Here is a 25,573-nt window from a genome sequence, read left to right as displayed (position 1 = left end):
GACTGAGACTATTTATAGAAGCTTGGTATCAAACCAATCCTGATTCCAGACCCAGACTTTATTCCACAGACCTTTGAGTGTGTTCATACATGCATTTTCTTCGCTTGAAGAATTGCAAGAGAATTTGAAGATGGATTTCTGTGAAAATGTACTTGTGGTGATGGTTGGTTGGCATGTAACCCATATCCTTTGGCATTGGATTGTGAACGACTCATTCGTATTTGCAGGCGCTTGTATTTGCAGTGATTAATACACATGTGTGATGCAGCTTTTACACTGAATTCAGAACACCATACCAGTTAAAGTAACATTATTGATTCAGAATAAGAGTTCGAATGACAACTGTTATGGGGGCACTCTTGTAGCCATGAACATCTGCACTAGGATTTTTTTTGGGGGGGGAGTGGGGTTGGTGGTGAGGAATTCTTGTCCAGACTGGGATGAAGTGCAATCGGTGAGATAGAGGACTCCTTAGAGGAGGAAGGAGCCAGCATAGCCAGGCCAGAGGCAGCAGAAGCTGACAAACAAGAGGAGGAGGTGCCAGCATGCCAAAATTTACACCAGAGATCTTGTACAGAGTCACCTCCACCCCGAGCTCTGATTCAGCAGATGAAAGCCAGCTGCCTGTTTCCAGCCCTCCAGGGTCACCTGTACCATTAGAGAGGCGAAGGTGTAGAGCAGAGCTGCAGGCTAAAAGGAGAAGCGCTTGCTTTATGGCTAGATGTCCACTGCCTGTTGAAAGTGATGATGAGTTGCTGCAGGATTAAGTCTGAGCAGCTGGTAAATAAAGCCTTTTGAGGGATGTGGAGTGTGGATGCCATGTAAACTATATGCTGGCACCTTGCTTGAATCCTGAAAGCCTTGACTTCTTGGACTGGACTATCATGCTTGCCTGACCCATAGAATCCTGAACCTAAAACGAAATTACTTTGTATCTTGTCTCCTCCCTTGGCTTTGGTTATGAGGAAGAATAGTAATGGTTGTTGCAAAATATGTTTTTTTGTCCTCAAAACAAACATAAGGTCACTGCAACATTTTAAAGCCTCTCTTGTAGATGAATTAAATGAGAGTATTCTCGTACATATTTATTAGTTTAAAACATTTCTATGTTGCCCGTCCATCTAATTCAGGATCCCCAAGTCTGCAAACAAGAAAACGTTTCCGCCGTTTAAAATACAAACACAGTCTCTGTAGAAGTCCAAGGTGTTGAAAATGACCTTTGAGACAGTCTTGTTCTCAGAATCTTGACCTGTTTGAGTAGAATAGCGTGAACTGAATCTGTGGAAGGCTCATAAACTACATAAAAAGGGGGAAAATAGATTGTAAACACTGATTAGAAGCATTATTTCCGCCAGAAAATATTAAGTGAGTTGGCAGTTGATGCTATAATAAACTTTGTGCTTGAAGTTTTAGGTATACTTTTCCAATACATCTTCATATAGTTCCTTCTCTGTAGTTGCTGTATGGTCACTGAGTGGTTTGGTTCATAGCAACATGTTTTACCAGTGCTACTTGGGCCTTGTTTTTGTTGGACGAAAAATGGGAGTACAAGGGTGGGTGTATAATCTGAACCCTGCCCTGTTCCCTAGTGTGCAATGAAGAAACCTTGATACCATGGAATTCAGCTGGGGATTTGACAGTTCATGCTTCAGTGTCAGATTTATTCTTTGAAGTGTTGGCTATACTTTTCCAGTATGCGTCATTTTATGATATTCCTGTATATCAGTGGTTCTCAACCTGGGGGTCAGGACCTCTTTGGGGGTCGAACAACCCTTTCACAGGGGTCACGGCAAGCAGCTTGACCCAGCTGAGAGCACCATCTACACAACAGCCTTGTGGGGTAGATCAAGATAGAGCGTTCTTCTGCCTGGAGCAGCAGATTAGAGCGAGATCAGCATGGTGAGACAAGAGGCAGAACTGAACTGAGAAACTCCGGGGGGGGGGGAAGAAAACAATTTATATACAATCATGAATAATGGATCTTCATGCCATTGGTCAGTTTCAGTTTAATTTCTGTGAAAGAACACTTGTGTAATTTTATGATTGGGAGTCCCCACAACATGAGGTACTGCCTTAAAGGGTCGCAGCATTAGGAAAGTTGAGAACCACTGCTGTATACAGCATGGAGAGAAGCAGAATCAGTGGTGAAGAAATACATGAATATGTAGCCTTTCCTCACTGTATTCTTTTTCATTTAGGTTTGTAATTAACCTTTAAAAATGCATAATAATTACTTCCCCCTGATTTTTTTCTAATCCTTGGAAATCATCCCCCTTGAAAGATGAGTAAGAATTTCCTGTTTATAAGAATGGTGGTACAACTGATTTCTGATGATTATGATATCAAGGGAAGAATTGCTTTGTAGGTGCACAAGATCTTGTATGTTCAGCTGTGCTGTGGCTGTTTATGTTTCCACTTGTGTGCGGCGGTAGCTATGCTCTTGTGCAAGTGGGCTTCATTCTTTGGTCACATTACTAGCAATACATCCCTAAGCAGAATGACACCTCTTGAGCTATCATGTGGCATGAGTATTGCGCAAGAAGAAAGTCTCTCCATGTCACAAGGAGGGAGAGCTGGCATTGTGATTGGCTTATTCTGCTGGTAAACAAACTCCCAGCAAATGTTTTTTTGAGACCATCTTACTGTCTGGTTAGACATTTCATGAGCAATAGACTTGCGTGCAATTTTATTGGACAGATTTCCTGGTATCATTAAACCTGATTGAAGCTGTTCCTAGGCTTCTTTCCACTTGAGACCTACGTGCTACCTAGCTCCATGCTTCTCTAGGGGAAGTAGTTTCTTAATGAGCCTCAGTCATTTCCCAGTGATCCAGTTTCAACCTGCCTGTGCTAAGCAAAAGGATGTTCAGGTTTCCTCTTCCCACCATATTATTGGAGAGAAAGAATAGTTTACCTAGAATCAGAAGCCACATTGCCTCCCTTGCAAAGACTGGAGTTGGTCTATACATAAGCAAATCAACGCAAATAGAGTTATATATGTACCGTCATTATATAGGGCGTAAGGTTTGGATCCAGTCATGCACTAAGGGAAGCATAAATAGCCTTCGCACAGTTACACATGCAGGTTCTTGAGCATCACAAAACACTTTCCTCCCTATATATTACAGTGATCAGAAATGAATTGCACAGTATCTGGTGCAGAAATTTTTCACTAGATCCAAGTTTCTAGTCCTTAGGGCTGTGAAACCATAAAGATGAGAAGTCCCTGCTCAAGGCTCAGACGTCAGAGAGAAGGCTGAAACTGGTTTCCTTCCTATGACCAGCCAAACTGAAGCAAGTCAATCAAAGAGCAGAAATTGCTAAATAGGATGGGATATAAAAGATTATGCACGTTTGCTTAATTTGAATGATTTTACATGGGTTATTTTATGTGGGTCAGAGTGTCCAGCTTTTGAAATGACTGGACTGAAAACTTCAACAAGTGTGGCAAACTCACAACCTTTCGCTGCCTAACCTACCTCACAGGTGTATTGTAAGCATAAAACGGAGGAGAGCAAAATCCTGTTCAAAGCTGCTTCGGTCTCCATAAATGGAATTCTGAAGAGCCCATTATGCAGAAGAGCATTGATACTTTATTTTAAGAATTGTGGCTTTCCTGTGGACAGAGGAGTTTTTAATTTGTATCAAGGCTAATTAGCATTAGGCGGTACATAGTTTTCTTCGTGGCAGCCTAAGTCAGAACAGGAAAATAGTTATCAGGACATCTAGAATGGACATTTGAATAAGATATCTTTCGTGCCCTCTTGAAAAGTTCTCAGCGTTCTGATAAAGAGAAACTGGCTTGAATTGCTCGAGCACGAGTTAGGCTGCCTGGAACGTCAAGTTCAGTTGTCGACGTAAAAAAGAAAAAAGACGGCAAAAGACGGGTGCTGAGGGGCTGATCCCGTGTAAATTTGCAGAAGGAGCACTAGTTAAAATGGACTGCCGTTTCTAATGACGGTCACAGCAGCTTGACCAAGGGGTGGTTTGATAGTTCTGATTGCTACTTTTTTTTTTTTGCCATGGATACATCTGTGTTGACCATGTAAGATTCAGCATTAAGGTTTAAGAGAGAGGCTGCTGGGGGATTCTTACAGAGCTCCGTTCTCAGTACCTTGCGTTGGAGCAAGCCCCGTCAAGTTCAGGGAGAGCGATTCCCACGAAAGCTGCTTTAGGATTGTGGCCGTAGTAGGCAAGTTAGCCACTGTTCTCTGACCGTGCAGCACTTGATGAAATGCCAGAACTATTCACACAGCAGCTGCGTTTACTGTGGCATGATGAAACCATGGTGAACATAATCCCCATGCAAAGTGTAAAGCATCTCCTGGATCTCAGTGTTGGCCATGAAAGTATCACGAGATATAATCTCGAGCAGTTCAGCTGCCTCTCCTGCAGTAGGAACAGCTTGAATTGCTTAGAATGATATTCTGTGCTTGGTGGGGGCGGGGGGCGGAGGTCTTGGATTTGTGCTAGAACATATTGTTTTGTATGGAGAAGGTCCTAGGTTCAGTCCTTAGTATCCTGAATTCAAGGATCTCCAGTAATAGGACCGAGAAAAGCCCCTGTCTTCCTTTCATCTGATAATAGACAGACCCATGAGGACTGTGGACTCGTATCTGGCAGTTTCATATGTATGTGTTCATAGGTTCATTGTGCACGTGAACCAAACTACATGCTACAATGCAGATCTGTGATTGGCTCTCCCAACATTTTTAGGTTTTAGTGAAGTGCAGCCCTGGAGGGCTACCAGCATGTTCACTGTAGCAGAGCATGGGGAAGGCAGTATTTGACCCCCCCCAAAAAAAAAGCCATCTTCCCCATCAGAAATATCCCCCCACTCCCTTTCCTGCATGGCCATGGGAGGAAATGTATTTCCCCCCCTGAGGTGGCTTCAAGTAGCTTCAGATGAGCTATTTAGAGTGTTTTGTTCTGTTCGACCTGGCGTGCCTCCGTGGCTGCACAACATTCAAAACAAGGTTTGGGGGGAAGGCATTGGAAATCCTGTCATGGATCTCTCTTCCCTAAGTGCACTGAAACCAGGATCAGGCTGTTAATCTTCCATTGGTATTTGCTTGTGCTTATTTTGTGTTTCGGGAAAGCCTGCCTTGTGGTTAGGGCTAGGAATAATTTTTTTTTTAAGGCAATAACCCTCTTAAATTCTAGTTCCGCAACTGAAGGCGTCTTTGGAGCAGATTTCTGCTTGGTAGCCCCAGAAAACCCACAGGCACAATGCGTTTGTTCCTGCATTTAGTGATTAGAACAAGCTGGTTCCAATAAACACCTTTTCAAGAAAACAGTTGTTTGTTTGTTTTGCTTTTGTGGGAGAGACTAGAGAGCAAGACCTGGAAAGTCCGTGATAAGTTCCATTGTAAGATACTCAAAAACGTGATTAACAGGGAGTAGTATTCCACAGTTAACCACTGACTCAAAAAGGGGCATCTTTGATTACAAGATTGCATTTTTGTCCCTCTGTAGACACAGGTCCTGTTGTGTACATACATGGTAGGCCTATAAACACATGTTAGGCTTATATATATCTAAACACCATAAAATTGGAAGCTGTTTTTGGGACCTTCATTTGTAGGACAGGAGAAGATGGCATGCTTTATTTGAATTAAAAGCTACCATGTCACAATGGGCGTCTTCACATCGGATTGTGTCTAATAGCTTTGTCATAGCGCTTTGTCTAGGGCAGGGGTGGCCAAACGGTGGCTCCCCAGATGTCCCTGGATTATAATTACCAGCAGGAGCTCATGGTAATTGTAGTCCATGGACATCTGGAGAGCCACTGTTTGGCCACCCCTGCTCTAGAGAGTAACATACTTTCTCCAGCTACATCCAAAAAAGCACATTGTGTGCTTGTGTGCTGATCTTTCATGGCTATAGCTCCATCCAGTTTGCTATAGACTTATTACATTTAGCTTTCTTTGAATGCCAATATGCCACATCTTGCCCAGGTTTTTCCCCTCACCCCTAAAGTTTTAGGCCTTATTCACATTGAGACGGTGAACCTGTGACTAGACCAGGGGTAGTCAAACTGCAGCCCTCCAGATGCCCATGGACTACAATTCCCATGAGCCCCTGCCAGCATTTGCTGGCATCTGGAGGGCTGCAGTTTGACTACCCCTGGCTTAGGTGATTGAATATTTTTTCATTAAAAGCAAACAAAAAAAAAAAAAACCCGATGTAGAATATCTCCATGTTAAGAGAGAAGGTTCTAGCCTTGGCAAATTTTGAAACGTGTGGAGACTCTGTGTAAGTTTTGTATGGAAGAGCATAATAGGTCCCCTTCATAGTCCCACCGGGTTATCAGTATGAATTAATGGCCACATCTGCGTTTCCATGCCTTCCCAGGGCTCTGTGCTGTAGCAGGATTTCCAGAGTTGGCCACCTCGAGCCAAAAATAGCTTGCCCATCCTTGCTATAGCCTCTGAGCATTGCAGCATTGGATCCAAGACTCAAGACACTTTCATAAAATCCAAAATGGCAGCGAGTTTCCTAACATAAGATAATTGGGATTTATGTATTTAAGAACTTGCTTTTTCCCTGCATTTCCTTCCTCAATGTAAACAGGACACATTTGTTGCTTGCTCTCTACCATGCACCTGTTTTGGAATTTCCTTCTTTTGCACTTTGGCTTCGTGTAGTCCATGGAATTTGAGAGCTGTGCATTTGGCTGGTGCCGGTATCCTTTTAAGAAACAGAAACCCAGTAGAAAGAATATGTGAAATGTGCCGCTTAATTCAGGATTAAGTGGCCTCAAATTGCTCCTCTCTTTGCTTATATTCTGATGGCTCTTCAAGTAGTAAATAATATTCCTTAGCACTCATAACAGTGCTTCACATCTTCAAAGTGCTTCCAAGACATTAATTAACGACAACATCCACAAGGTAGAGAAGCAAATGCATCTTATTCCCATTGTACAGGTGAGGAAGTTTGCACGGCACGCTCAGCTCTCAGATTCCAAGGAAATTATGGCCGGAGCTACTGTTCAGTCAGATTTTTAAATTTAAAAAGAGATTAACAGAGTTAATCAGAAAGTTCTAAATTAGAAAGAGATTAACAGCGCTGCCCTAAGCAAAGCTGTTTCCTTCTAGGCCCAAGGATAACTCTGCTAAGGATAGCACTATAATTCTTCTTTTGTGAAGGAGGCAGAATTTTCACTCGCAAGCAGGTACATGCCCATATTATCTACGTAGGCTTTTTGTCTAATGCTATTGCAGGCTTCATGCTTGAAAGCCATATTCATAATACTGGTGATGCTGACTTAAATACATATAATAATAAAATTAAGGAATCATAAAGTGGAATGGCACCAGCTACCTACCATTTTCAGGGATATCAAGACATATAATATCTATTAACGTAGAATGGAGACTATTTTAAATGCATAAGGACAGTTTGGGAGATAAACGGAGCCAGTGTGGTATAGTGAAGTAGAGTGAGGAATCTGGGAGACCCAGGTAAAAGGTGAAAATAAAAATGGAGTGACAGGATCACTCTGTTGGTGAATTGTGTGCCTAACAGATTCTTTCTGTTCGCACAAACAATCCGGTTTAATATTTTGTGAACTCTTTATTTGATTCCCTCCTTAAATCTGCAGTCTTGGTTACACTGACTTTACAGTGTAGTCCTGTTAGATTTAGTGGTGCCTGGTTCCCGAGTAAATATAAGTTGGATTCCGCTGAAGATCTGACATGATGAGCATGGGATTTAAATTGCTTTGTTGAATTCCAGCTCCAGATGTTGGTGAATTGTGTTTATGTGTGCTTCTAAAGTAAAGCCCTTTTGATTTCTGCCCCAGTAAGAACATTTATTTTCCTTGCTAAATACCGACTTTGGATTTTAAAGAACTGGCGCGTTGGTAAACTTGCTATTCAAAACAGGCATGCCTAAACTGATTGTTTCAAAAAGCTTGTGCAATGGCTTGTTTCCTGCAGGTGGAAATTCGTGTGACGATGCCCCCTTGTGGCACCTCGATAGCATCGTTGCAGATAAACAGATTCCTTCCTTTTAAAGCTATTTAACGCCTCGGCTTCAAGGCAACAAATTGTCCTGCAACAGGAGCACGAAGGGAAAAGCGGTACCAGTGGATTGTTGTTGGCTGAGAAAATAGGCACTTGTTCTTATTTCACTTGGTGCCTGGTTTTAATAATGCAGCACTTGATGAGGCAGTGTTAAGATTTTGGCCCATGTGGTTTAATAACTCGCTATGTATTTAAGTATTTTAGTAGTCAGATAAACCACAGATAATCGCGTATCGGAAAGGACATAAATTATTTATGCTTGGTGGGCAAAATAAATCCGCTGCTGTTACATTGCAGAGACCTCATGCGGACTCCAGTGCTTAACTATGACTTCTTTTCTTTAACCAGAGCTAAGTGGGGGCTCAGTTCAGGCATAACGGCCAACTCTACAGATGGGCAGACTGTCTGGCCAAAGGCAAGCAGACTTCTGCAACTAGAAATCAGCAAGGGTTTTTATGTCTCTTGGTAGTGACCTTAGGAACACCACAAGGATTTTCCAGGCTAGGAGGATCATGAGTTGCTTTCAGCTGGATTGGTTGGTCTCCATCCAATCAGCAGCCCCAGTGGCTGGAGGAGGAGGAGCTAGTGCCTGGCCTGTGGAATGTCCAGGGTGAACTCTGTGGCCCCCGATAGAACTTCTAAACAGTAGCATTGCTTATGGGAAGGTAAGCATAATACTTTATTTTATTATTTTATTTCCCTCCCTCGTTCACCCAGTGGATATTTTCAGTGATGGGGAGGTAATAATACATGATTATTAGATATACTTCACTAGCTCCTATTCATTTGAAGGAGTATGAAGTATGTATTTCCCCCCCCCCCTCCCTTTTGAGTCTATTCTTCAGTATATGGGGGTTTCTAAAGAAGGAGCTTGAAATTAAAATTGATTGGTGTTGCTGATTTATTGTTTCGGTCTAAGGGGCAAAGGGTTGATGAAAACAGTGTCTCTCCGTGCGCTTTTCCATTGATGGCCCTTTTTTTCCCCTTTCTTTGAGGGGGGAAAAAAATACCCCAAAAGCATATGTTCCCCATTTACATATTTACTAATTAAAAAAAGCTTCCTGGAAACATTAAGCAGACTATCTCGAGTAACCTTTAACATTGTAGCTAATGGATATCGCCTGGAAATTTTCATAGAAGGTCTTCTAAATAATGTAAATGATTATGAATATGTAACTAGTTAATATGCAGCTACGAAAGGATTATCATGTAGAGGTTAATGAACATGCTGCACTTCACGGTTTGTGGGGCTTTTGCTTTTTGTGCCTTTAGCTCCCTTCATGGGTGGAAAGTCATGTGTCGGGGATGGAGAGCTAGCCGTTCTAGCCTTTCCTGGAAAATGGAGGTTGTACAGAAGACTTTGTAAGCATGGTTGGCGTGGGTCTCCCCCACCCTTACCCTGGTAGCTGGATTCTGTGTTTACCTTAATAGTAATTTTCAGAAGTTGACACCCAACTTTGGATTAGGTCATAGAAAAAAGTGCAAAGGGTGGTGGAGGGGGGAACACTGTTTTAGGATGACAGGGTGGGGGGACCGCGTTTTAGGATGACAGGCGGCATACGAACGTTTTAAAGAAAACAAAACAGTCATAAATTCAGTTTACTCATTACATTTTTGTCCCTCTTCTGCCAAGGAGTGCCAGGTAGTATTTGTACCTCCTCCCCTTCTTCATGATTGACCTCACAACAGCCACGTGAGCAAAGTTAGTCTGAAAGGATTTGGGTGGGCAAAGGCCACCCAGTGAGGCTTCATGGCAGAAATGTTAGCCATTGTGCTGCGGCGATTCTTGTCTGGATACATGAAAGGCTTTCCTTGTAGAGTTTCTCTCTCTCAAGTCTGTAAGGTCTACTTTTTATTATTTTGAAAAAAATATCGGTATTCCAGCCAAGCCATTTGCCCATTGGGGAAGGTATTAGCATATAAGAACATAAGAGATACTATGTTGTGTCATGGCCCATCCAGTTCAGTGCTGTGTGCCACATATTGGCCAAAACCCAGGGGCCATCAGGGGGTCCAGCAGCAGAGCCGGAACTCTGGAAGACCTCCCATTGTTGCTCCGCAAGAAGATGGTGTAGACATGTAGATGCCTGTATATCTCACTAATGTCTGCGACCTGATCCTTATGATGGAATCAACACGTTTAACCCTATTTTTATATAATGCGTACATTGTTTTCCATTCTTCCATTTTATTTTCATTTTTTTATTTTTTTTATTTATATTTATAGACCGCCACTTCTGGGCCAAGCCAGCTTGAGTCAGTTTACAATAAAACCCTAATAGGACATTGATAAGAATAAATCCCCAGGCGGCATAGCCCATCCAATGCCCCCTAACCCTAATAACCCATCATAACCCCAGTCCAGTTCCCTGCACCCCCTGCCAGTCTACCTCAGGAGAAGGGGGATAATCTGCCTTCGGTGTTCAGGGTGACTTAAGGAGGGACCATCAATCTTCCACACCTTGGCCTCTACCGAATGCCTTGTGGACGAGCTCCATCTTGCAGGCCCTGAGGAACTGTGCCATCTCTGTCAGGGCCCTCAGCTCTTCCGGGAGTTCCCACCAGGCCTGGACCTGTACTGAGAAGGCCCTGGCCCTGGTCAAGGCCAGGAACACCTCTGTTACAGCAGCCCCGTTCAGTACGTTCGGCTACAATGACGGGCTAGGCAGTTATCTAGCAAAATTCTTGGCAACCCAATAAACTTCTTGACATTGTGGGGACTTGAATATGACTTCCCAGATCTTAACCTGACAGTCTACCCATTATTTTTAATGCACATTTAGTACTGGTTGCTCTTTTTATGTCATGCAGCTTTCCAGGGTAAGCTGGTTCTTTCAGCCTATTGATGCCAAAACCTGGCCACAAGTCATTTATGGAGCTTCATAAAAGTCTGCTGTGTTGCTTTGGGTTTTTAAGGGGACTGTTGACGGCATCTTGCTGCCTGAGCAAGATTTATAGAATCTACCTTGGAGCGACTGAATATAAGCCAAACCCCGTTTCCACCCTCCCACCCCCTTCTGTCCCCCCCCTTTTTACAAAGAAAACCATCTGCACCTGTGATTTCATTGAAAACTGAAGGTGTTGCATTATATTTTTTTCCCCTGGCAAATGTTCTCCCATTAATTGCTTCCGCATGTTAGCTTGTTTGTGGGTACACGAGAAGCAAATATTTGTGAAGCTGATTTTTGAAAACATATACGTTCAAGACGGATTCTAAATGCAATTTGCTTTATAGTTCCTTTGCATTTGCTGTTTATATTCGTGCAGTTTTTCTGGCAGGGAATTTCCTATTACCTGTAGGGCTTCTGTCATTCCCGGATTAAAACGATTGTTGGTTATTTGCGTATGTTAATTCATGGAAGGGTATGAACATACAAGCTGGGGTCCAAAGAATTTTTCTGCATACACCCAAACACACCTGTGTACACACCGGGGCTCTCCAGACTGCATTTCATATGGTGCTTCTCAGGAAGCTCTGGGAAATTTCCAACTTTTTGAAACAGCTTTTCACAGAGCACATTGGGCAGCAGAGAGTGTGGGGACATCCTTATCCATGTGCGATAGTTTTTGGAAGATATTGGTCCTCCTAGCATGGGGACATCCTTATTCAATACTGGATGTGCCTCATCCTTATTCATGTGTATTATGATACTGCCTGATACAGATTACTAGGAACAAAGCTCGTTGCATTCAGGAATACAATGGGCTCTAGATTGGGGTGGGTGGAAGAACTCTGCTGATGGCCTCTTACTCCCCCCAGGACCTGGAAAGACTGCAGAGTAGAGGCTCCTGGGTAGGGAACTCACCAGCAGGGGCAGCTCTCACACAGCAGGGATCTGCAGCCTCCGAGCCTCGGAGGGAAGTGGAAGGAGGAGGGGGTGGTTTGGGGTGGGGGACGGAAGGCGATTGGCTGGCTGCTGGACAGACAGGCAAGCCGGTTGGAGGAGGCACTCAGGGGCAGGACAGCTGCCCTGAGTGGGTGTTGTGCTGAGTTGCACTTCAGCCATGAGACCAGCTCCTCCTCCAAGCCCTTACCAGAAATATATTATGTGGAACAGATTGGTCCTTCTAGTTTAGTAATATATGATCAACAGCTCCTCTTCAGGGGCATGGGAGGGTTGCAAACCTGGAGAAAAGCGATTTCCTGGCAACAGAGATTAGTTTCTCTGGAGAAAATGGTTGTGTTGGAGGGTGGATTATTTGTTATTATACCACACTGAGGTCACGTCTCTCTGCAGCATCCACCCTTCCTAGACTCCACTCCCAAATCACCCGTAATTTCCCCGTCCAGCGTTGGCAACCCTTGGTCTCGATCAGAGAACGATTTCTCCTGTTGCCTTATTGAAGCTCCCTTTGACTAGAGATGCCGGGGTCTGAAGCTGGAACCCTCCGCTTGTAAAGGTGATCAGCCCCTGAGTCATAGGTTTCTCCCTTAAGCTTCAGTGCTTTTTACACTGACCAGGCCAGTGAAAAAGCAAGAATGGTCAAGAGGGAACTCTAAGCCTGGGTTGTCCTGGAACGTTGGACAATGTGTGTTTGTTATGGAATAGGACGCTTACATTTCACCTTAGCTACGCACTTTCTTGTTCATGTTCTTTCAAAATATTGCAGAGCGTGTTTTCCAGGAGCTTGGGTCACCAAATTTGGAATATGTAAACATGCCGAACTGTTTTGCAGGGATTTTGGTGTGCCTTTGTATTGTGAATTCTAAGAATATTGTGGATTCAGTGAAGTGAAAGCCCAGGCACGGGCTCGCGCACACACATGAACATATGTGCTAGATCAGGGGTAGTCAACCTGTGGTCCTCCAGATGTCCATGGTCTACAATTTCCATGAGACCATGCCAGTGTTTGCTGGCAGGGGCTCATGGGAATTGTAGTCCATGGACATCTGGAGGACCACAGGTTAACTACCCCTGTGCTAGATGACACCTCTTACCCCAAAGCTGTTCAGTGGGAAAGCGTAATTTTAAAATAAATAATCATAGAGCAACGCAGGCAGCTACTGGGGGGCAGAGCTATCACATTGTCTGTGCATTATTTTACAAAAACTCACACATATCTGAGTGCCATAAAAATGTCGATGCTGATCCAAGTGGCATATAATGTTTGCCATTGCCTTAAATAATCACAAACTTCTCTTTTAATTTAAATAGATATATTCAAAGGGAAGATTATTTTCAGCTATGTCTTGGATTAAATGATCCTGCTTTTCATAGACATCTGTAGCTATATTTACTTGTATATTTTCACATTGCCTTGTACGTGATTCCTTAACCTTTTGCCAAACGGCACGCAAGATTCTGTTTTAGAGGTTTATTGATGATGAGAAAATATTTTCATAGGCGGTTCTTCGAGGGGGGAAAAACCCAGCAAACATGCATTCCTCTTAATAAATTATATTTACTTTGTTCTGCAAAGCATGTAACATGGAAAACAGATGTGTAGATTCTACAAAATGCTGGTTTTTATCTTGTATCGGTGTGTCATCTTGTCGTTACGGAGCACACATTGTATCAAAATATGAGTTGGGGGGGAAGGAGTAATTTATTCTGTGGTTATCAGTCTGGATTAGAGCCTCGTGATAAAGTGGGCTGCTTAAGAGCGAGCGCTCCCACACCTTTGCACTGACAAATAAAAATGTATAGAGAGACGCCACCAGATCTGTAAAGCCGCTGCTCCAGATTGTGAAACGTTGCCTTTGCAGCTGTGTTCGTATCCTTGTTCTTTTTCATGAACAGTTATCTGTTTTAATGACAGGTGGTCACTAGCTGCCAAGAAAAAATCCAGCACTGGTAAGTGAAAAACATTTGACTGCGTGCCTAAAATACCAGCAGAAATAGCCAGTGGGTTTGATCCAGCCAGGTGTTTTCCACTCAAATCTCATCCAATGTTCCTCCTAGCTGTTTTCCTGCATGGCTTTATAGAATCATAGAATAATAGAATTGGAAGGGACCTCCTAGGTCATCTAGTCCAACCCCCTGCACTCTGCAGGACACTCACAACCATATCACTCATCCGCTGTCACCTGCCACCCCCTTGAGCCTTCACAGAATCAGCCTCTCTGTCAGATGGCTATCCAGCCTCTGTTTAGAAATTTCCAAAGATGAAGAACCCACCAACTTCCGAGGAAGCCTGTTTTTTACACATAGGCTCCGTGATCCCCAGCATATCCTTTCAAGTGGTCAAAGGATACTCCTTTCTTCCATTTTCAAGAGCAGGAAAACTGGTTGGGTCCAACCCCATGAGTCTCCTTTAGAAAAACTGGGTAAATTCTAATACCTGGTTTTAGAGTAATGCTTTACTGGAATAATTCAATTGCAATCGCCTGCATTTTTATCTGGCTGCCCAAATTCATCACTATAAGTATAGCTTTAGGTGCGTCTCTCTTTAAAAAAAAGATGCACACAATCAATTTAGTATTTTTGTCACCCAAAGCACATAGAAACAGTTTGCTCCGTAGCAGAGCGACGTTCTTCTAAGCCCATTGAATCCAGTCAAATTATTAATATTAATAATAATATTATTAATGATGGTATTAGTTTTTTATTCAGCTTGTATCCTGCCTCTCTCCACAAATGGGCTTGGGACGGTTCACAACAGTAGGCTAAAACAATCAATAAAACAATTAAAATAGCACAAAATGACTAAAATGAACAACTATCAGCAATTAATAAAGCCCACCCCCTCCCCCAACCTTCTTCCACCTGTCCTGCAGGTCTGTTAGTCTGTACCAGCAGTGGAAGGAGAGGGAGGGGAACAAAAAGGAGAGGAGGGAGGCCCAAATGGCGTTAAACCACCTTAGCCTCAACCATAGGCCTGGTGGAAGAGTGTCATCTGCAGAACTGTAATATTTCCATCAGGGCCCTGATCTAGGATGGCTGCTCGTTCCACTAGGTTTGGGCCAAGGCCAAACGTTCTACTCAAGAGTATACTAAAAGACTCCTAAACATCTTTAGATCTCCACAGGCCAGCAGTTTATATGAACTGCTGCCCCAAGAACAGAAACCTCAACTATATGAATGAATAACCTGAATAGCTCAAAAGAGTCCAGAACAATTGCACAAAGTAGTTTAGAGCAGGAGTAGTCAACCTGTGGTGCTCCAGATGTCCATGGACTACAATTCCCATTTGCCCCTGCCAGCATTTACTGGCAGGGGCTCATGGGAATTGTAGTCCATGAACATCTAGAGGACCACAGATTGACTACCCCTGGTTTAGAGAATCGAGCCTGTACTTTAAAAAAAAAGTTGACTTAGGAGAGAGAGAACGGCCTTCCCCCCAGTTTTCTCCAATTGCTGGGAAAAAAATGCACTAATTTAAAGCCTGAGGTGCACCTTTATAATCCAAGAGCCTGTTAGGCCTTAAATTATGACCTCTGTCCTTTCGACATTGATGGTTTAATGCTTTGTAGTTAATAGGGAGCATCTTAGCAAAAGAGAAGTTCCGTATGGTATCCAAGGGGCAACAGTATATTTAACGGTGAACAATTTCTTATGCGTTATTGTGAGAGAACACTTGATCTTAACAGATATCAAATTATTCTTCATCCATGCTGCGTTTACTAGGGTTTTGCAGGGAGAACAACAGGAGCACTCTTGATTGTTGTCTGCAGGGTTTTTGCGGAATCACAGCAAACTGCCCCCCTTTAGCGGAGAAATTAAACTTTTGGTTATACACCGTCGAGCATATAATATTTTAAATTTATATTAAGAGGCTTTTTTTCTTCATGCCCGAAAGACCTCTGAGCAAATAATTTATAGTTTGTGTGTATCAAATATTATTTTTTAAAAAACGTTTAAAAGCACATAAGCTGCAAGCCGTGGATAAGAAGAATGAGGAGGAGGAAAAAAAAATCAAGACTCTGTCTCACATTAAATTGTGGCTATTGGTTTGGAGAAAATAGTCTAAATCTAATACGTTTTGCTAATGTTCTCTCTTTAAGGACAATTAATGTTCTCTCTTTAAGGACAATTGTCTTAACTTTTGTATTAATTGTATTATGTTTTATTGTGCTTTTATTGTTTTAGGGGATTGGTTTTTATGTGACCCGCCTCGAGCCTCTGGGGGGAGGCGGGATATAAATTTAATAATAACAATAACAACAACAACAACAACAATAATAATAACATTGGAGGGACACCCCTTTCCACTGTGGTGGGGGCCCTCCGTCCCCAGTCTGGCCATAACTGTACTCTGCAAGGGCCCCGCAAATCCTTAAACTGGCTCTGGTGCTACGGGCCCCCATGGATCCTTTGACCACTCCTCTCCCCTGCCATTCTTTCCACTCCTCCCCCCCGCGTGTTCCTAATTGGAGCACAAGGAGCACATTCTTTTTATCAAGGCAAAGGCATGGGGTTCCTTCACCCCAACCCAGCCATGGTTAGTTTGGCAAGGATGGCCAAAATGTTGGAGAATATTGATTGCAATCACTGTGCCTAGGTGAAGTGTGGTGGTAGTTGCCCACACTGCATTATTTCTTAGGGAGATGAGCATGTAGCTGCATGGCTTGATCCACATTCTGTTCCAGCTGGTCTTGCTGTACAACATGTGAGAAGGACTGGGCCAGAGATCAGCATGGCAGGACAAGGGAGCATCTCTATGCTGGCTTGGGCAATGGGGAGGAATTGTGTAGACAGTTAAGAATGCACAAAAGAATGGGATGTTGAAGGGTTATTTTTGCAACTGTTTTTAACTCCCTCTGAAAAGGCAACATTAGCGTTGAAAACCCAACTCTGCACACATTTGGCCTAATGGTAAACCAGAAGGCATACAGTCTACCATAAAATAGTTTAGGAAAGAGATTCAACCAGTTGAAAATACTTTACTAGAGAATGTCTTAGAAGCTTGACTCAGGCAAGGTCCCTTTTTTGCAACCGTGGTGCCTCCCCCCCAAAAAATTCTACATTCAAATTACAGTTTAAAAATGTATTTATCCACCTTGCTCTTAAGATCCTTTCTTATTTAGGATTGACGGTAACCTGAGTTCAATTTTCCAACAGGAAGAAGGTGGAGAGCGACTATGAAGCTCTTCAAGAACGACTAAATACATTGCCAGATAAACTCTCATACGATGTCATGGTAGGTATTGTGATATTCAGTGGGATCGGGCAGACTTTTGTACTATGCTCTGATGTACATAATCCTCTAAACATGGTTGAAAACTTGGAAATGCTCAGGAAATTCATGCACTACTACTTCTTCCCTCTTTTTATTTTGTATGCTTCTTATTTCCTCCCTTTTTTAAAGGACACATTTACCTTGAAAACCCAACAGCATCATAGATACATTTATGCTGACTGAAACCATGGTTAGCTCAAGCCAGAGAATGTAGATATCCTTCTAACCCTGGTTGCAATTCTGGTTAGTATTATCATCAACACAAACATAACCTAAGACAAGGAATGGAGAAAGGGAAGAATCTTGAGTGTTTTATTGCAGTCTAAACCATGCTAAGAAGATCTGGAATGTTATATCTGCGTCAGATTAAAAAAAAAAAACAATGTTTTACTTCAGGTATCACCATATTGTAGTTAGCAGTGATTGATTACAGACAGTGTTAAATGTATGTTTTCCGTTTCTTCTACCTACTTTTCTTCAAATCTATAATAAATTATAACCTCAGATTTCTTGACAGACAGACTAAGACAAAGTCAGACACATTTGATAAAGCCTGTTTATTATATGGAAAGCTATAATTAAATATGTATTACACAATAATTTCCGGTGAGGTGGAAAAGCGGGCAATCGTATTCCCTGATCCCTGGAATCTTAAGTCTCAGATACTGACTTACACAGAAAGCAAATTTTTGTACTAAGATCCTTTGCTCTTGTCATAGAGATCCTTCCCCCACCGCCGGCCACCACTTAGGATGTCTCTGGGTCAAACCACAAGTAATTTCCAGGCACATCACTGAAGTGCAAAAAAGTAGCCATGGAGACCAGGGAAATTACATAGGGCTATGATGCTAAGGAATGAGAGCGGGGACTACTTCCCCTTTCTAAAGTGCCTCAGAATATTAAATGTCCCTTTTATGCCCAGGTTGTGTGGTGGAAAAAAGAAAAGGTTGCAATTGAACCCAAAGGACTGATTGGCTTTTCTAGCAAGGAATGGCCATGCTGCATATTTTGGACTTATGATGCTGTTGACTAATTTGCTGCTAATTTACTTTCTCCTTATATCTGTACTCTTATGATCCCTGTTCCATGCACATGAAAACTCGCGCCTTGAATAAATCTTTGTTGGTCTTAAAGGTGCCTTTGGACTCAAACTATCACCAGTGTGGGACTTGCCTGGTGGGGGTTCCACCAGGCTCAATCTTCTCTTCTCCCATGGTCAATCTCCATGTAAAGCCCTTAGGCCAGTGGCTCTCAACCTTTCTAATGCTGCGACCCCCTTTGGGTCACCGAGGCTGGCAGCGGCGTGGCAGCAACCCCTGGGGAAAGGGTCAGTTGACCTCCCCAGGGCTTGCTACCCTCAGGTTGGGAACCACTGCCTTAGGCGAAACAGTTTGCAGTTTTGGAGTAGCTGGTAGTTGATAAGCTGATAACACCCTGCTCTGTATCTTTTTATCCAAATCACTTGAATTTGCTTTCTGGTTCCATGGTGAGACTGAACTGGGTACACGAGGCAAGCTACTTTTCATACTTGGCATTCTGGTTCTATTAGAATAGCTCAGGGTGGCAGCATGGGGAAGTCTGCTCTGATCTGAGCTTCAAAGCTTATTCTGGGATCTGTTAACGGGAGCACATATGAATATAGGCTTTAAAATTGGTTGAGGTCTTGCAGCACTGTCCTGTGGAGGTCTACCCAGAAGTAGCTATGGCGGTGACGGAAAGTGCCATCAAGTCACTGTTGACTTACAGCGACCCTGTCGATTTTTCCAGGCAAGAGATGGTCAGAGTTGGTTTGCCATTAACTGCCTCTGCATAGCAAACCTGGGATTCCTTACTGGTATCCCATCCACTTATGACCCAGGGCTGACTCTGCTTAGGTCCTGAGATTTGATGAGATCTGGGCCCATTCCACACACATGGGATAATGCACTTTCAATACACTTTCGAAGTAGAGTTTCTGTTCCACACAGGAAAATCCAGCTGCAAAGTGTGGAATCCAACGTGTGGAATGACGTCTGGGCCATTAGATTATGAACAGTAGAAACCATAGGATTTTTCTACAACATTCATTATTAGCCAACCTCAGACTGTGGTTATAGATGAATGTGGGGGGGTTGTTGTGCTGGATTGCCCTTGTTTTCATACCTTTCCTTTTCTACATTGACAGGTACCTTTTGGGCCCCTTGCTTTCATGCCAGGAAAACTGGTCCATACCAACGAGATCACAGTTCTTCTTGGGGACAACTGGTTCGCGAAATGTTCGGCGAAGCAGGCCAGCGATCTGGTGGAACACAGGAAAAAACGTAGGTCCTTTCCCCAGTGATGGATGTCAGTTTACGAAATGCTTACTCAATAGCCCATGTGGGCTTAACAGTCTCCCTCAGGTTAATGGCTTACATTTAAACCTCAAATAAGGCATTCTCTCTTGTGTTAAGGAATAATGAATTGGAATATGAAAACCGCAACTTCGTGTATTTGCTTTGTAATCGAACCTGTGTGTGTGTATGTGTGTGTGTGTATGTAACCATTTTTCTTGTGATGCAATGTTTCAGCTGAACTCCTGAAATGGCAGCAGTTGATTACATTAACATATGGTACTGTAATATTTCTCAATTGTAAATTGCAGTAGGCAGTCGTTAATACAAATATTGGCACCAGTCAAAATTGACTGCTGGTGTAGAATGCAGTCACATGAAACAGTGTTTTTTTTTGTTTTGTTTTAATATTCTCTGGTTTTATGCATGGTTTGTTTACTGTATCACTTCTGTGTTTTATTAACAATTAAGAGGTTATCATAGTGGTTTTCTGTTTCCCCCCAATTAGCTATGCTCTTCTGTTAACCTTTTTTCAAACATTAAAAAGGCCGGGTAGAGAATTTAGCAGATACCAACCGCCACTCGGATAACTTCCAAGCTGGTAAAGTTCGGCTTTTCATGCCAGATTTGATTTTTATCTCCCACGGAAATTTTTTTTTTAAATCCTTTGGTAGAGTATTAGAATTATTGGACTGTTTACATGTGGAACCTCAGAGAAATGGGAAAGCTTCTTCAGAACCCTTGCTGGTTACTGAAGAAGGAAACTGGATCCAGAGGTGTCCTGCTCTTTGAAGGAGCTGTGTTATGGTATCCAACTCAAAGAATCATCCCCCGCCTTCTTGCTTGTATGGTGCTACTTTGTGCTCAAGTTCAGTGTGTGGCATTAGAAGGCTTTAACATGAAAGATTTTTTTAAATGTAGGGGAGCATTCAGAAATATGACCTTCAGTAGTTAAAAGTGTACAGTCCAAATCTAGGAATAACACCTTAAGAAGAAGAGGCCTGCTATATCAGACCAGTGGTCCATCTAGTCCAGCATCCTGTCTCACACAATGACCAACCAGTTGCTATGGAGAACCAAGAGGTTCTTCCCCTGATTTTACCCCCAGCACTGGAATTCAAAGGTTTACTGCCTCTGAATGTGGAGGTTTCCTTTAGTCGCCATGGCTAGTAGCCACCGATAGACTCATCCTCCATGAATCTGCCTAATCCCCCCCCCCTTTAAAGTTCTGCAAGCTGTGGCCGTCACTACATCCTCTGGCAGTGAACTCCACATTTGAATCACTCGTGTAAAAAAACATTGCCTTTCCCCCACAACCGTCAACCTGCGAGGGATGTTGGGCTGAAAGAGCTCTGATAGGACTGCTCTTTGAGAACAGCACTATCAGGGCTGTGACAAGCCCAAGGTTACCCAGCTGGCTCCATGTGGAGGAGTGGGAAATCAAACCCGGCTCGCCAGATTAGAGGCTGCCACTCTTAACCACTACACTAACCTAGCTCTCCACACCAAGCTGGCTCTCTGAAGATGATGATTCAAAACAGTCAAAGGGCAATGTTTTTTCACTCCTTCAGGAAGTGAAAAGTGGAGTATAAAAATCAACTCCTCCTCTTCCTCCTCCTCCGCTTCTTCCTCCTCATTCTGCATCATGATTAGCCCAGGTTATAGTTATCATATTATCAACACATGTGTATCTGCTTTGAATCTTTGCAATACGGGGGAGTTGGTAGAAATTACCAATTTAGCATGGATCCAACCCAAATCCTTCAAAGCAACCTTAATGAGTTGTCCATCCACAACTTGCCCATTTTTACCGGTCACGTAATGTGCGATGTTACGTGATCGGTAAATGGTAAATGAAGCCACATAAGTTTTCACTAGAATAGGAACTCCAAATGCTATGAGCTATTCAATACTGTTGGACAGAATTCATAATTAAACTTATTTCCCCCGATGCCGTATGATGATTTGAATCCCACGTTCTGCCACTTGGGCATTGCTACTGCTGTCGGTGCCGGAAATGCCACCGTCCTGTATCACCCACGCTCCTTCCCCAATGATGCTGGGTGGTGTTTGTGGCAGGGGAGATGGGTGGTGGAGTGCCAAGCAGTATGTGGGGGGGGGGAAGGTACACAGACAGGTTTCAGTGCAGGTATATGGGCATGAAATCAGTGGCAATGAGCCCTGCCAAAAGCCCTGGGCACTGTCTGCTCCCCAGCTGACACTGGCCATGCCTCTCTGTGTTAGAATGAGTGTGTGTGTGTGTATGGGGAGGCGGCCTTCTTTAGCCCAGATACAGCAGAAGATGCTGTTGACTTTGTGTGTGTGTGTGTAAAAGTCTGGATGGAATTCTTGAGCCAAAATGGCCTCACTAAAGCTGAGATGATCGGAGGGCGGAGGGCTAGAACGTTAAGTATTTCATTAGCTGTTGCTTTCTTGGGTTCATCAGCAACCTTGAAGAAACGCAGACCTCGGTGTTGTGCCAGCGCTGCCTCTTTCCTGCCATTCCGATTGGGTTCATTCCATTAATTAAGCAAATTGATTATTAATTCTAAGTATTGTGCCTCATCTGCGATGTTCCACGTTTCCCTTGCCGGCTTATCAGCGTAGAGTTCACCTGAAAGCCGCGTCAACCTCCCCGACGATTATCGAAGGTGACAGAGTTGGACAACAGCCTCGAATGTCATCCTTCCTTCAAGACTTTAAGAAGCTTAAACTTTAGGCTAGAAGGGGAGAAAAGCTCCGAAAGCTCGTTTTAACTGTGCATCTTTTGCTGACACCTGGAGTTATATTTCACTTAATAGATTAAGAGATGGTTTCCTTTCATAGTACATTGTAGGGCAGGGGTAGTCAAACTGCGGCCCTCCAGATGTCCATGGACTACAATTCCTAGCAGCGAATGCTGGCAGGAGGCTCCTGGGAATTGTAGTCCATGGACATCTGGAGGGCCGCAGTTTGACTACCCCTGTTGTAGGGAAATATGAAGGAATATATATATGTAATGGTTCTGTACATGCTTCTGTTCCAGGAGTTCAAAAAGGCATTGTTTTTTCAACCCTATTATTATTATTACTATTATTATTATTACATTCTTGCAGTGAACAGCGTGAGGCAGTAGACTGAGGTTGTAGAATTCTGGATTGAGCCACTTCAGTTTGGAAGTGGAGGGGGCCTGTGTTTGAGAACATACTTAGCATAGCCCTTTGCCCATTACTGCCCGTGTTTTACTTCACTGCCGTCAAAAATGCAGTCCCACCTTTGTCTACTTTGAAGTGGTATAGTCCAGAATTCTAGCTCTACATTCTGCTTATACCAGGATTTGTAGATACCATAATATCCATTTAATGATAAATAATGTATTAATATCATTTTTAAGGCTATGTTTAGATGATTGTTTTCTGCTGTTTTTGAGATGAGTATGGATTTTAATACATGCTAGGTTGAAAAAGAAATCTCTCTTCAGGATCACGTGTTACGTTACTATCTGAGTTTCTGTTACATTATAAAGCAATTACGATCCAGAAAGGTTGCATAGTTCCCGTAACGCAGATGTATAATTTCTTTGGCCACAAAGTGGAAACTAATTTCAAAGACATTCCAGGGATTAGGCCTTGAGAAGAAACAAAATGTTGGATGAGAAATTTAATACTTAAGGGTTTTTTTTTCTCCCTCTCAAGGAAAAAAAAAAAACGTAGCTCCTGAATAGAATCAAAGGGATCAGTTGTAATTTGGTAGAATCTGCTTGTTTCATCAAGATAAGATAGAACCCAGCAGTAAAGTCTGGCAGAACCTCTGTTTAAGAAAGAATACTGTCCTTCAGGTAATTTGCATTTGTATGAGTTGGAGGAGAACAGAAGTACAGTTCTATTAATATTATTAGCTTAAGACTTAATTGTAACCTCTTGCCCCAGTTCTTAACTGTTCGCAAGGTTATGTTCTTGTTTCAGCCAGTAATCCATCACTTTTTCACAAAAGGAATGGATTATTTCAGAAAAATTCCAGTCTTAGATTTTGTAACAGGCAATTGAAACACTTCGGCATCACGTGTTTGCTCTTTTTGAAACGTGGTTTGCAAGAGATGCCGTTTTGGTACCCAAGTCCTTTCTGCAGAAGTCCTCTCCACAGTATGGGAGATGTTTTAGTAGGGACTTAAAACCTGTTCTTCTTCCCCTGCAAAAGAATTCTTATCAAAAGCAATGCAGTTATATTCTAATAATAATATTATTGTATTGGCTTTTCTTTAGAAGGAAGCATTTAGATTTTATCGAGGCTTCCCCCATCACTGACTGCCATGAGGAGTCGAGGGCTAAACAGCACAGAAAAAGGCAGCATTTGACAGTTAAATACAGCTGGAAAACAACTGTAGATAATGTACTAAAAATACAGCACCAAGAAGAAGAAGAGTTGGTTCTTATATTGCTGCTTTTCCCTATCTGAAGGAGGCTCAAAGCAGCTTCCAATCGCCTTCCCATTCCTCTCCCCACAACAGACTGGATTTGGTCTCCCCAAAACCGAATTTAAGAGCTTGAATCCACATGCAGAAACATGATTATGAATCCTTGGGCGTTTTAAGTCTTTCTCCCACTATGACTAGTCCATGCCTGAGATCCTAGGGCAGTCTTTTTCAGCCTTTGGACCATGGAGGAACTCCTGAAATAATTTTTTCAGGCTTCTAGAAGCCCCAGATGTGGTCAGCTGGCCACACCTCCATGCCACGACCACCAGAAGACAAGCTGGAGGAAGACTGAGGGGGAAGAGACAGGAGGCTGTTTAAGGCAGAAATAGGCACGGCAGCCTCATAAATCACGGGAGAACTCATGCTCGGGTAGGGGAGCCGTGGAAGCAGCTGGTTCCCTAGCTTGTAGCCAAGTCCATTAAGGCAGGAGGGGAGAGGCCACAGACCCCCTCCGGAGCTTCCACAGATTCCCCAGGAGCCTATGGACCCCTGACTGGGAATCCCTGTCCTAGAGCATTGCTCTTCCAATAACTTTTCAGGATTTTCTGTAAGAGTTCAAATGTTAAATACAGACAACAGCGCAAACCAACCAACTTGCACACCCACACAGATCTATGTGATAAACACTGCAAAATTAGTTTTATATTTATCTTAAGCAACTATTGTCAAGAGACTCATGTCTACAGCTGGTGTTTTAGTTAGCTCGCTAGTTCGTGTTAATTTGGCTTAGCCATAGGTCAGAACAATACAGATAGTGCAGACCAAATATGTTAAAATAATAGCGGGAAAATAATAAACGGAAGACATCATCCATCCAATTTGCAAGCTACTGTAGGAGCATCAAAATAAGCTTGGTGACATTTTGCAGCTGCCATAGTGAAGTTGACTGCTTTGCTTATTATATTAGCTAGTGTTTAATCAAGGTGGGTGTTTTTTTTAACCCTTTAACTGTACATTCCCACAATTGGAACAAAAATATTTATTTACAGCCATTGCAAATAGCAAAAAGCGAATTTAGGTAGACAAAGAAAGGGCTACATGAAATTTTACCGTGTGATCCTATGTATCAGATAAGGCCCGGGTACCTGTCTTCTGTTGGTCTCTCCCATATAGAGCCCATTTTCAGTGGTTGCATTCAATCTTTGGAATAACCTGTGGTACAGAAGGTTCCTGTGCCCTCCTCCTTCCATAAAAGGTGCAAAGGAGAATTATTTTGACTCTGCTTCAGTGTAAATAACTAATTAATGCCTTAGGTATGTGGGGGTGAGTGTTGTAGGGAAAGGGCTGGGTAAAAAGGTAAACATCAATCAATAAAAATAAGTTGATTCATTGTACTTCTTGTGTTTTAATTATGTTTTTAATTTGTAAGCCACCTTGGGCATTGTGAAAAGATGATATGTAATTAAAAATAAATAAATAAATGCAGTTCTGAATGGTTAATGTGAGCCGGTGTGGTGTGGTTAGTGCAGCCTATCTCAACTTTATTTTGCCATTGAGAAACCCCTGAAACATTCTTCAGGCTTCAAGAAACCCCTCAAAGTGGCACGATTGTGCAGAAGAAGGTTGGGAAGCAGAGCTTCCATGGTTGAAAAAGCCTCAGTTAGTATGGCAGGCTTGGATCTGGGAGACTCAGATTCAAATCTCAACTCTGCCGTGGAAACT

The 25,573-nt window shown here is 42.8% G+C and overlaps 1 protein-coding gene across 1 annotated transcript in view; it reads left to right on the top strand.

Annotated features, from left to right (window-relative positions):
- Positions 1-25,573, top strand: part of URI1 (URI1 prefoldin like chaperone) — a 42,944-nt gene that overhangs the window by 4,212 nt on the left and 13,159 nt on the right. The window contains exons 2-4 of the mRNA XM_077310776.1: positions 13,787-13,821; positions 17,029-17,107; positions 19,311-19,446. Coding sequence (XP_077166891.1) covers positions 13,787-13,821; positions 17,029-17,107; positions 19,311-19,446 — 250 coding nt within the window. The remainder of the gene's footprint in view (positions 1-13,786; positions 13,822-17,028; positions 17,108-19,310; positions 19,447-25,573) is intronic.

The sequence above is a fragment of the Paroedura picta genome, chromosome 14 (genome assembly GCF_049243985.1).
Source record: "Paroedura picta isolate Pp20150507F chromosome 14, Ppicta_v3.0, whole genome shotgun sequence".
NCBI lineage: Eukaryota > Metazoa > Chordata > Lepidosauria > Squamata > Gekkonidae > Paroedura > Paroedura picta.
The sequence above is the reverse complement of the archived record's forward strand: the minus strand, read 5'-3'. Positions and strand labels throughout refer to the sequence as shown.